The sequence below is a fragment of the Stomoxys calcitrans genome, chromosome 4 (genome assembly GCF_963082655.1).
Source record: "Stomoxys calcitrans chromosome 4, idStoCalc2.1, whole genome shotgun sequence".
Taxonomy (NCBI): Eukaryota; Metazoa; Arthropoda; class Insecta; order Diptera; family Muscidae; genus Stomoxys; species Stomoxys calcitrans.
Genome location: NC_081555.1, coordinates 83,476,822 through 83,490,982, shown reverse-complemented (window position 1 = coordinate 83,490,982; position 14,161 = coordinate 83,476,822). Strand labels below are relative to the sequence as shown.

General features: G+C 38.8%; 1 protein-coding gene across 1 annotated transcript in view; it reads left to right on the top strand.

Moving 5' to 3' along the window:
• Positions 1-13,754, top strand: part of LOC106091462 (uncharacterized) — a 110,906-nt gene extending 97,152 nt beyond the window's left edge. The window contains exon 3 of the mRNA XM_059368278.1: positions 11,678-13,754. Within this exon, the coding sequence (XP_059224261.1) occupies positions 11,678-12,630 (953 nt within the window). The 3' untranslated portion in view covers positions 12,631-13,754. The remainder of the gene's footprint in view (positions 1-11,677) is intronic.
• Positions 13,755-14,161: the final 407 nt, after the last annotated feature.

The following is a 14,161-nucleotide window of genomic DNA, read 5'->3' as shown; positions in this document are numbered from 1 at the left end:
CATAACAAACACTTTGTACCAAATTTTAGTCAAATCGGAATAGAATTGCACCCTCTAGTGACTCTATAAGTCGAGATCCAAAACCGGTTTATATGCCAGCTATATCAAAGCATGGACCGATATGACCCATTTACATTCCCAACCGACCTACACTAATGAGAAGTGTTTGTGAAAAATTTACAGCGGCTAGTTGGCGTGCTGTTGACATACAGACGGACGTACGAATATGGCTAGATCGACTTAAAATTTCATGACGATCAAGAATATATATACTTTATGCCATCTGAGACCAATACATGGAGGAGTTACAAACAGAATGACGAAATTAGTTTACCCCCATACTATGGTGGAGGGTATAAAAAGTAACAGTTTGGGACTGTTTATGAGCTGGTGGCATCATTGGACCGTACTTCTTCAAAGATGATGCGTATCGTAACGTAACAGTTAATGTGAACGCTACCCATAGATGATATTCAACTATTTTTGGCCCAAATACAAGAGCACGACTTGCATGACATGTGGTTTCAACAAGACGGTGCCGCATTCCACACAGCACGCGTAACAATCGAGTCATTGAAAGGCGAGTTCGGTGAACATTTTATATCACGTTCGGGATCGGTCAATTAGCCGCCTAGATGTGCGATTTAATGTCCTTAGACTATTTTCTGTGGGGCTATGTTAAAGCTCATGTCTATGCAGACAAGCCCGCTTCAATTGACGCATTGAAAGACAAGATTGAAGCTAATTTTTGTAAGATACCAGGTGAAACGTATGCCAAAATTGGACCAAGCGGATGGTTCAAACTTTCAAATATTGAATTATTTATATTGGCAGTACCATCGATTCAAATAAAGATTTCTTGCATTTTTCGCAAGTTTGGTGTTTTTTGTTTTTTGGAAAACTTTTCTATGGCTCTTAAAAAATCACCCGGTTTTAAGATATAGCTGCCACATCGACCGATCTGCCGATTAAGGGTCTGAAGCCCATAAAAGCTTTAGTTACTAGTCTATCTCGTTGAAATTGGAAGTAGTGAGTTGTTTAAAGCCAACCCAAATATGGTTCAGATCGGGCTATATTTAGATCGATATAGAGAAGAGTGTTACACAAGTCACTGTTAAAGTGAAATCGAACTTTTTAACGCCTCAAGACTTAATATCTGGAGATCAAAGAGACATCAAAATATTAATGTTCCAAATTTCAGCGAAATTTTGATCACAAGTACGCTTTTAGGGAGTTGGATACAGACCCCATATAGATGCGGTCTATATTAAGATATAGACCAATTGAGCATATCTTTGCTGTATACATAATTCGTTTGTGCTTGATAAAGATAGTATTCAAATAGGTTTTGGCATACACTTGGTTAAAATATATAGTTAAAAAACAAGTAAACACATGCTAAGTTCGGCCGGGCCGAATCTTATATACCCTCCACCATGGATCGCATTTGTCGAGTTCTTTTCCTGGCATCTCTTCTTAGGCAATAAAGGATATAAGAAAAGATTTGCTCTGCTATTAGAGCGATATCAAGATATGGTCCGGTTTGGACCACAATTAAATTATATGTTGGAGGCCTGTGTAAAATGTTAGCCAATTCGAATAAGAATTGCGCCCTTTGGGGGCTCATGAAGTAAAATAGAGAGATCGATTTATATGGGAGCTGTATCGGGTTATAGACCGATTCAGACCATAATAAACATGTATTTTTATGGTCATGAGAGAATCCGTCGTACAAAATTTCAGACAAATCGGATAATAATTGCGACCTCTAGAGGCTCAAGAAGTCAAGATCCCAGATCGGTTTATATGGCAGCTATATCAGGTTATGAACCGATTTGAACCATACTTGGCACAGTTGTTGGATATCATAACGAAACACGTCGTGCAAAATTTCATTCCAATCGGATAAGAATTGCGCACTCTAGAGGCTCAAGAAGTCAAGACCCCAGATCGGTTTATATGGCAGCTATATTAGGTTATGAACCGATTTAAACCATACTTGGCACAGTTGTTTGATATAACAACAAAACATGTCGTGCGAAATTTCGTTCCAATCGGATAATAATTGCGCACTCTAGAGACTCAAGAAGTCAAGACCCAAGATCGGTTTATATGACAGCTATATCAGGTTATGGACCGATTTGAACCGTACTTGGCACAGTTGTTGGATATCATAACAAAACACGTCGTGCAAATTTTCATTCCAAGGACAAGAATTGCACACTCTAGAGGCTCAGGAAGTCAAGACCCAAGATCGGTTTATATGGCAGCTATATCAGGTTATGGACCGATTTGAGCCATACTTGGCACAGTTGTTGGATATCATAACGAAACACGTTGTGCCAAAATTCATTCCCATGAATTGGTTCCCAAGATTCGGTCCGGCCTAACAAGCATGCTTTTACTTGTAATACTCTCCACCGAAGGATGAAGGAATATTTATTTTGTCATTCCGTTTACAATACATCGAAATATCCACAGATTTTGCTGAAATTTGTGAGAGTGAGTTTTGTTAGGCCATTCGATATCCTCCTTCACTATGGCCCCGATCGGTTCAGATTTGGATATAGCTGCATATGAACCGATCTCTTGATTTAAGGTTTTGGGTCCATAAATGGCGCATTTATTTTCACTCAATGTCTATGCCGAATTTGGTCCAAATCAGGCCATATTTCGATACATGGTTGCAAAAATGATGCACGTATTCCCTATGTGGTGGGTATCCTACGTTCGGCCCGGCCGAACTTAACGCCTCTTTATACCCTACACCACTACAGTTGTACAGGGTATTATAACTTAGTGCATTAGTTTGTAACACCCAAAAGGAAGAGAGAGACAAGTATACCGATCGACTTAGAATCACTTTCTGATTCGATTTAGCTATGTCCGTCTGTCTGTCTGTCTGCCCGTCCGTCTGTCTGTCCATGTTAAATTGTGTACAAAGTACAGGTCGCAGTTTTCATCCAATCGTCTTCAAATTTGGTACAGGCATGTTTTTCGGCCTAGAGACGAAGCCTATTGAAATTGAAAAAAATCGGTTCAGATCTGGATATAGCTCCCATATATATGTTCGTCCGATTTTCAGTAATAATGCAATAAAATGGTCATTTGTTAATCGATTCTCACGAAATTTGGCAGGAAGGATTTTTTTACAACTGTCGAGATTACTATTGAATTTCATGGAAATCAGTTCAGATTTACATATAGCTCTCATATATGTATATCTCCCGATTTTTACTCCTAGAGCCACTGCAAGCACATTCATTGACCAATCTTGCCAAAATATTGCACAACGCTTTCCTCGATGACTACCACAATGTACATAGAGTTTGGTCAAAATCGGTTCAGATTTAGAGATAGGTCCCATATATGTGTTCGTCCGATTATTAGTAATAATGCAATAAAATAGTCATTTGTTAACCGATTCTCACGAAATTTGGCAGGAAGGACCTTTTTACGACTGTCGAGATTACTGTTGAGTTTGGTCAAAATCGGTTCAGAATTAAATATAGCTCCCATTTTCAATAATATTCGTCCGATTTCCAGTAATATTGCAACAAAATGGTCTGTTAACCGATTTTCTAAAAATTCGGCAGGAGGATTTTTTTTTTGGCTCTCAATATTACTGGCGATTTTAATGGAAATCGGTTCAGATTTAGATATAGCCCTCATATATATATATCTAGAGTCACAGCAAGCGCATTTATTGATCCATCTTGCCAAAATTTTGCAAAACGCTTTCCTCGACGACTGCCACAGTATTTGAGGAGTTTGCTCCAAATCGGTTCAGATTTAAATATAGCTCTCATATATATGTTCGTCTGATTTTGAGAAATATTGCAAAACAATGATCATTTGTTATCCGATTTTGTCGAAATTTTGTCGGAAGGATTTTCTTAAGACTCTCAATATTACTGCTGAATTTCATCGAAATTGGCCCAGGTTTAGATATAGCTGTCATATATGTATATCGCCCGATTTTCACTTTAAGAGCCACTGCAAGGGCATTTATTGACCAATCTTGCCAAAATTTTGCACAACCTTTTCCTTGACGACTACCACATTATCTGAGAAGTTCTGAACCGATTCCACATTGTTGGAATCGGTTAAGAATTAGATATAGATCCTATATATACGTTCGTCAGATTTTGGGTTATTTGCCATAATGTCGTCATTTGTCAATCGTAGTTTTTACAGTTTGAACATCAAAATTGGTTCGGAAGTGGATATAGGTCCCACATTATACTTATAAGGTAGGTGTAGGGTATTATACAGTCGCCACAGCCCGACTTTTGCCCTTCCTTACTGGTTTTACTAGTTTTTGTCCTATTTTTATATACAAAAAATCAATAAAGATTTTTTGGTTTCAAAATAAATCTTCACATTTCTCATTTATGAGAAGCAAAATCTGCATTGCAAAGCTTCGTTGCTAGCGTAAACGCAATTTTTCTCCATTTATTGAAGCCAAATTTGTTCAGCAGTCCGTAAACATATTAGAGGATCTTCAGAGAAAATACATTATGGAAAACGAGGTAATTGGCTTTGAACCAATACTATCAGGAAATTAATATCAATTTTTCACTAGTCATTTCATTTTAAATCAAGTCAAATTTGTGTATGCTTTTGGGAAAAAAAAAGAAAACATATATCGCCTCGGTATATTCAAACTACTGTAATGGCAGAAAATAAAAACAAGTAAAAGCGTGCTAAGTTCGGCCGGGCCGAATCTTATATACCCTCCACCATGGATCGCATTTGTCGAGTTCTTTTCCCGGCATCTCTTCTTAGGCAAAAAAAAAAAGATATATGAAAATATTTGCTCTGCTATTAAAGCGATATCAAGATATGGTCCGGTTTGGACCACAATTAAATTATATGTTGGAGACCTGTGTAAAATGTCATCCAATTCGAATAAGATTTGCGCCCTTTGGGGGCTCAAGAAGTAAAATAGAGAGATCGATTTATATGGGAGCTGTATCGGCCTATAGACCTATTCAGACCATAATAAACACGTATGTTAATGGTCATGAGAGAATCCGTCGTACAAAATTTCAGGCAAATCGGATAATAATTGCGACCTCTAGGGGCTCAAGAAGTCAAGATCCCAGATCGGTTTATATGGCAGCTACATCAGGTTATGAACCGACTTGTACTTTATTTGACACAGTTGTTGAAAGTAACAATAAAAGACGTCTTGCGAAATTTCAGCCAAATCGGATAGAAATTGCGCCCTCTAGAAGCTCAAGAAGTCAAGACCCCAGATCGGTTTATATGGCAGCTATATCAGGTTATGGACCGATTTGAACCATACTTGGCACAGTTGTTGGATATCACAACAAATTTCGTGCGAAATTTCATTCCAATCGGATAAGAATTGCGCACTATACAGGCTCAGGAAGTCAAGACCCAAGATCGGTTTATATGGCAGCTATATCAGGTTATAATCCGATTTAACCCATACTTGGCACAGTTGTTGGATATTATAACAAAACACGTCGTGCAAAATTTCATCCCAATCGGATAAGAATTGCGCACTCTAGAGGCTCAAGAAGTCAAGACCCAAGATCGGTTTATATGGCAGCTATATCAAAACATTGACCGATATGGCCCATTTACAATACCAACCGACCTACACTGATAAGAAGTATTTGTGCAAAATTTCAAGCGGCTAGCTTTACTCCTTCGGAAGTTAGCGTGCTTTCGACAGTTAGACGGACGGACGGACAGACGGACGGACATGGCTAGATCGACATAAAATTTCACGACGATCAAGAATATATATACTTTATGGGGTCTCAGACGAATATTTCGAGTAGTTACAATCAGAATGACGAAATTAGTATACCCCCCATCTTATGGTGGAGGGTATAAAAATGGTTAATTAAAAAGTATTCAAATATCAAAACTATTTCAAATTCTTGGAATAGCCTCGATTGCGTTCGTTTGAGTACCGAGGCAATGCTTTTATTTTGTGTTTCAACTCATGTTCCGAGAAAAGTTTAAATATTGACCCAGACAGTGAGTGTTGTTGTACTAATTCTGATTTTTCTAACAACCTACTACAATGTGAGGCAATTGCGTTTCTCTAGCAATCGACCCTTATCAAATAAGAATTCCACTTCAAGTTCATTACTGGAAATCCAAATTGCTCTTGGTTAATGAGAAACTACTTTCGCTTATTCGCTGTAGATAATGAAAGCACAATTTACCATAGCGCCGCAGTCAATTTACCAGTTCCCCAAAAATTATTAGCCTAATAATAATTTATGCCCAAAACTGCCCATACAGCCAGAATGAGGGAATGGATGATAATCATAAAAAAAGACAATGTAAGACTATAAACGTGGGTTTGCTTGGCCCAGCAGTTTTTTTCTTTCCATAAATATTTAAATACAGTGTAAATATTCTAGGAGCAAATAAATTTATATTTTGTTGAATCAAGCTTCTTTGCCCTCTAAAAGTAAAAAAATAAAGCGAACTCATTTAAAATTGTTATGCTTTGTCTTTTATGGTAGCATCAGCACAGCAGCAGTGTTAAAAGGATGAGTATTTTTCACGTTACTGAGTTTTTATTATTTAAATTGAAATCTGAGAACATTTCTTAAAAATATATCAACAGTCAAAGCAAGATAAGGAAAACAAGTAAGAGCGCGTTTAGTTCTGCCAGGCCGAATCTTATATACCATTCATTATGGAATCTATCCTATGGTTCTTTAAATGACTTTCTAAAATATATGGGGATGTAGCATAATGGACTGATATGGACCGTACTTATAAAATATGCCACGATCAGAATTTTAGTTAAATCAAATGTTAATTGGGCCCTCTAAGTGCTCAAGAAAATATCAAGCTATGGACCTATTTGGACCATGCTTAGCATAGTTGTTGTAAGTCATAACAAAATTTACGTGCTAAACATCATCCAAACCGGGGGATAAATGCGCCTTCTAGAGGCTTAAGAAATCAAATATGAGCACTGGCTTATGCACCAGACATATCAGGCTAAAAACCTGTGTGGATCATACTTGGCACAGTTGTTTAGAGAAAAAATAAAATGTTTCATGCAAAATTTCAGTCAATTCGGATAAGACTTGAGCCCTCTAGAGGCTCAGGAAGTCTAGATCCGAGATCGGTATATATAGCAGCATGCTTTTTGATGGATATGAGATCATGGTTTCGATGTGTTACAAACGGAATGACGAAATTAGTATACACCCTCCTATGGTAGAGGGTATACAAATATTTCATAATTAAAATCAAATATTGCTATGAAACCAAAAGAGAGAAATATTAAGATTTTTATATCCACTACCGAGGGATGGGGGAATATTCATTTTGTCATTCCGTTTGCAACACATCGAAATATCCATTTCCGACCCTATAAGGAAAATATTCTTGATCAGCGCAAAAATCTAAGACGATCTAGAAATATCCGTCCGTCTGTCCGTATGTCGGTTAAAATCACGATGCAGTCTTTAAAAATAGAGATATTGGGATGAAGTTTTGCAAAGATCCTTCTTTAGTCCATAAGCAGGTTAAGTTCGAAGATGGGCTATATCGGACTATATCTTGATAAAGCCCCCATATAAACCGATCCGCCCATTTAGGATCTTAGGCCAATAAAAGCCACATTTATTATCCGATTTTGCTGAAATTTGGGACAGTGAGTTGCGTTAGACCCTTTAATAACCTTCGTCAATTTAGTCCAGATCGGTCCAAATTTAAATATAGCTGTCATATAGACCGATCCTCCGATTTAGGGTCTTACGCCCATAAAAGCCACATTTATTATCCGATTTTGATGAAATTTAGGACAGTGAGTTGTGAAAGAAGTTTGCCTCTGTTCCTTAGTGGCATTTATTGTCCGATGTCGCCGAAATTTGGGACAGTGAGTTGTGTTAGGCCCTTCGACATCCTTCAGATCGGTCCAGACTTGGATATAGCTGCCATATAGACCGATCTCTCGATTTAATGCTTTGGGCCTATAAAAGGCGCATTTATTGTCCGATGTTGCCGAAATTTGGGACAGAGAGTTAAGTTAAGCCCCGCTACAATTTCCGCAATTTGGTCTAGATCGATCTAGATTTGCATATAGCTACCATATAGACCGATATCTCGATTTAAGGCCTTGGCCCAAAAAAAAGGCGCATTTATAATCCGATTTCACTGAAATTTGGCACAATGACTTATGTTAGGCTTTTCGACATCCTTGTCGTATATGGATCAGATCGGTTTATTTTTGGATGTAGCTACTAAAAAGACCAATATTTTGTTAAACACAGTTGAACATTGACTTTTACTTATTAGGATTTGGTCCAAATCGGAACATCTTATATATAAAAATCAATTTGTGTTTGTTTGTAGGTTTGTATGTTTGTGTGTTCCTTATAGACTCAGAAACGGCTGAACAGATTTTCTTGAAATTTGCACAGATCACCATAATGATCCCGTGGTGAAAATAGGGTACTACGCCTCTCCCCAAAAACATCCCCCAAAGGGGACAAATTTACGACCATAGCAATATGGGGCTCAAATGAGAGGTCTTTGGGAGTAAAGCACGAATCTGATGTCAATATTTGGGAAAAATGTCTATGGGGCCACCCCACCCCCACAACACCACCCAAATAGTAAGTATTTGCTGACTTTTGCAATACGAGGCTCAAATAAGAGGGTTTTCAGAGTAGAACACGAATCCGATATATATTTTCAAGGCCAACTCACTGAGTGGCCGCCCATCCCCCAAAACACCCCCCAAGCCGGTCTTGTTTGCCGACTATGGAAATATGGGGCTCAAATTTAAGGTATGTGGGAGTAGACCACGTATCTGATATCAACATTAGGGACCAACTGTCTAGCGGACGTCCCACCACCATAACAACCCCCAAATAGGACGTATTTGCTCACCAAGACAATTTGGGTCGTAATGAGAGTGGAACTAAATATTCATAGTTGTTAGGGCCAATAACCCAATCCGTACATATTTGCTGACTGTTGCAATAAGGAGTTTAAATGAGATTAGAAAACGAATTTGATATCCAATTTTGAAGGCAATGGCAATATGGGGTTCAAATAAATGATGTATAGATATATGTGGAGCTCAAATGAAAGGTATTGGGGGGTAGAGCAAGAATTGATACCCATTTTCGGAACCAATTTTCTGGGGTATACCCCTTTCCCAATATACCCCACAAACAGCAATTTTTTAGTGACCATCGCAATATGGGACTTAAAAAAAGGTATTTGGGAGTAGAATACGAATTTGATATCCAAATGTAGGACCATGTATTTAGGGCATCACCGCTTTCCCAAAACAACCCCAAAGGAGAAATATTTTTCGACCATTCCAATATGTGGCTCAAATGAAAGGTATTTGAGATTATAGAACGAATTTGATAACCTATTTTGGGGCCATATATTTGCGGGATGCCTCATCCTGTTAACTCCTTATAAGCCAATGGCAATACGTGGGTTAAATAAATGGTATTAGAGAGAAGAGCACGATGCTGATATTTTCAGAGCCAAGTATCTGGGGGACCACCTCTACCCCGAAAACACCACTAAATCAGACATCATGAGAATATCGGGCTGAAATTAAGTATTTTAAGAATTGAGTACACCTTACATCCAAACTTGAATTCGTAGACCAATAAAGATCATATGGGATTCGGACAAAGGCTCTTTTATTGTTAAACTGTTAGTCAAGTGATATACTTTTTTCATAGCATGGTATTTCACTAAAAGCTATTTAATTGTCGAAAATAAATATTCAAAGGAAAATTTTGTTCCATATAAAGTAAAAAAAGGAGCAGCGGAGCGGGTACTGGTCAGCTAGTCTCCGATATAAACCAATTTTGAATCTTGACTTCTTGAGCCGCTATAGGTCGCAATGATTTTCCGATTAGACTGAAATTTTGCGTGAATATTTTGTTTTGACCGCTAACAACTGTGCAAGGATGGCTCAAATCGGTTAATAACCTGATAAAACTCCCATATAAACGGATTTTGTATCTTGAATTCTGAGGCGCTAGAGGGCGCAATTGCTATGTAATTTGCCTCAAATCAACAATTGTGTCATGTATAGTTCAAATCGTTTTATTACCTATTATGGCTCCCATATAAACCCATTTCGGAGATTGACTTCTTGAGCCGCTAGAGAGCGCAATTTTTATCGGATTAGACTGAAATTTAGCATAAAGTGTTTTGTTTTGATTTTCGCCAACTGTGCCAAGTGTGGTTCAAATCGGTTCACAACCTGATATAGCTTTCATATAAACTGATCTCCCGACATAATTTCTGGAGCCACTGTAGGACGATTTGGCTGAAATTTTGTACAATGAATTCCACTTTGGTCTCCAACAGTCAAACCAAGTATGGCCTTAATCGTTTCAACGCTTGATATAGCTCAAATGTTATAGCTATTCTTAACAATTATCCTTATTTTGCCTATAAAGAGATATCGGCTATGGTGGATATAAGATTCAGCTCGGCCGAACTTGGCACGCTTTTCCTTGTTTACTCTTTATTTTCCTTTTCACATATACTTCTATTCAATTTTTCGAAAAACTTTTTTGGATTTTCTTTTGTTTGAAGACCTGTCTGAATTCCACGATGTCATGAAAGCATATTTCTAATTTTTGCTCTGCTACCAATATCTAAATTTTCTCATGCAAAATAATTGGCCTTTTTAATAAATCCTCTTCGCTACTAGAAAATCTCTCATAAAAATAAAATTGTACCAAATCGTTTGACACAAAACTTGGAATATATTAAAATTATTCTATTAAGCGTATAATCCCAAAGGAAGTCTATCTGTTTCACTTGGTGCCTAGATATCTTCTTTTTTTTTTTTTTTGGTTGTCGGGGGGAATTCTTTACATAAAAATCTGACCTAGGTTCACTGTTTCATTGGCTGTACACAGGCCACAATGTGGTATGCGGCCAAAACCGCTTAATGGCACTCAGATTTTCGTTTCCGTGTTATGCAAATTTTTCCTAATCTCGTTTTTTTTCTTGTAAATGGCAGTGTGTACAAACGGACACACCCTGTTGGCGAAGGTGTCCCAAATCTATTAAACCAAAATCAAAACTCTATTAAGTTATTTGCATATTTGAATTCATTTCACTCCATCATGTCTGCTATCAATGACAGGGATTCATCTCTCACTTTTCATGATGGTTGGGACTGGGGAGGCGAGGGGTGGAAGAAAGCATCTAAGTAACATGGCCATTTTATTGTTTGAAATGGTCGTAAAACCATGATATGGTAGTCGCCCAGCACTGAGCTAAGTCTTGAGCTCTTTTCACCTCGAAACATTCAATAAGACTTAATTTGAAAGAAGCTTAGACCGCTGGCTATTTAGATCTTAGACAAGAAGTTGGAGGCTTTCCCTTTAGCTCTGAATGGAAATTGAAACCGGCAAATAATTAAGTTTTTTATGTTGTATTGGCCTTGCAAGGGTAATCCTAAGAAGGCACATAAAACGCAAACTTTATCAGTCCCTAAGTTTATTGCTATAAAGAGCCGGGGCGCTCCTTCAAAAGACTAAAGTGCAAAGGAAAAAAAAAAGAACACGACAAAAAAGAAAATGCTATTTATGAATAAAAACTTTTTAATATTTCAATATTGACCAACTTGAATTTTGTTGCTGACTTTCTTTCCTTTCGTTTTTCTTTGCAGATATGCTCACTATTAAATATCCACATGGAAGAGCTGCGGCGGCGGAAGTTTGTGCGGCAGTCACAGGAAGCGCTGGTCATTCGGAGGGCCTAACGCAGTCTAATGATGGTTTATTAAATACCAGTGGAACGGTGGACTTTCAACCAGATTTGCTGCCAGCCTATGCGAGTCAGAAAGCCAACAGCATACATCAACAACAACAACAACAGCAGCATCAAAGTCAACAGCAGGACTTTATGTATAGTCCTGTGGCAACACCCGGCTCAACCAATTCAACCACCACAAAGACAATAAATTCCAACGAAGACCAACAAAAACAGCAACTACAGCTCCATCAATTTGCCCTTAGCAGCTCAACGACTTTGCCCCCTAGCAGCAATGGGGGAGGAACTGGTGGTGGTGTCGGCAGCCGCAGTAAATACAATACCAGCGCTCAAGACTATTTGCAGAACAAATTTGGTTCCATGAGTAGAAAACAGCAGCAAACAAAAAGTCAGGAGAAACTAAGTGCCGGCGCCAGTAGTTCCCTAAACTTGACACGAACTTCTCCAGTCTCCGATATCCAAACACGCCCCACCAAGTCCCTCTTTATGCCACAGCGCACTGTTTGCAGTGCCACCACAACGGCCACCCCCACCGATACGACGAGCTCCTACGAATATCGTCAACCGCCTCCCCCACCCTACAATGCGGCGCATCGCACCACGGGCAATCTGTTATTATCACGTCGTACCAGCTTCACCAATCACCACGACCCCCAAAGTGAGGACAATAACCGAAATAGCCACACCAAAGACCAGGGCTATCGGGAGAGCGGTATAGCGGCAGTCTACGAAACAACTACGGCCCGTCAGACCATTGTGACAGCCTCGCCATCGATGAGTTTTCCCACAACCATAACGGGCTTCAATACGAATTCGGCTAGCATTTCGCCACGACGACAATTGCTGTGATAAATTTATTTTTAGGCAAACAAATCCTAAAGCAAAAACACAAAAACTCTGAAGGAGCAGAAGACGAAGAACTGAAAAAGACTTGAATGAGAATTATATCGAAAAAAAAAAACCAAACAAACCCAAAGTAATGAGGTATGAATACATACCCCTCCCTCACAGTGCTGTTTGCCAACTAAAGGAGGAGCCGCCTCAGGAGGAGCTAGCTCAAAGAGGTGTCATTAAGTTGCCCAAACGGTAGACTTTTGTGGTGTAGTCGTGGGTGAGAGATTGCGGCAAAGTCAACAAGTTTTCACCCAAGGCCACAGCCGTGACTGCAGGCACCACAAATGCCTTGCCACACCACACCCACACATATACATTGCCAAATGAATGACTGACAACATTTGCAAAGAGGTGACAAGCATATCGTTATCATCGTCCTCAACATTTCGGGGATAGTGGAAAAGTTTGATTCCCTTGAGCCAACACTAACCGCCACTGGCAGCACTAGCAGGCGTTGCACCAACAATCCCCCAGTTGTTGCCTGCCAATTCAAACAGCAGAAATGTGGATGACAGAATGATAACTACTTGACTGTGGCGGCTCATGCGAAAGGACCATTTGATGATGACCCAAGGAGTAACAACGGAACTTATTCAGTCGTCGTCGTCGTCGTCGTCACCGTCGCCAGTGACCTGCAGCATTATTTATTAGGCATAATTGGATATGCGAAAAACGGGTCATCATCAACGCAGGCTGGAGAATCGCCACAACCTCCACAATCACCATCAACATCTTCACCGCAGTGAGCAGTTTGGGCCGGAGGTACTCAATATCCAGCTAGAGGAGGATGTGCTAAATTAATGGGTTACTCTATATTTACGAATAGTTTAAGAAAGACAGATCCAGGTGCCATCTGGGAATATTCCATTTGCATTTGCACATTTGACAATCGCCGAAGTGGTATTAATGCCATGTGCGAACTTTTGTCAGTTTGTGGTGAAAAAAAAAAATCGCAAGCATTGACATAAATATTAAAAGGATAATGGCATTGGCAAGGGATCTACAAGTTTTGGGTCAAAAAAAGTTATTATTTTTTTTAGTTTTTCTTTAAGTCAGGCAACGGAGGCAAAAAAAATCATATTTTGTAATGAGAGTAATCAAGGTAAAACTTCAGAAAAAGGAAGGTTCATAAAAGACAATGTAATTGAAATAACCTGGAATCATTAATCAATATAAGAAGTCCCAAAAGCGCGAGCATAAGGATGCCCATTGGCTTAGCATTTGTAATCAAATATCGTTTTTGAGTTAGCAAATGGGGTTGGATGGTGGATGCCTTTGTCTTATTTCCTCATTTTAATTAAATTTAAGATATAATTAAGAAAAACCTTGTAAAGTTCGGCCGGGCCGAATCTTTTATTCCCCTCACCATAGATTTCCCTTGAAAGATTCTTTCAATGAGTTTTTCAATGACAAAGGAGATACATCAAGTTACGGACCGTACTTGTTATGACTATTCGAAGTTGCAAAGTAATCCAAATCAGTTAAT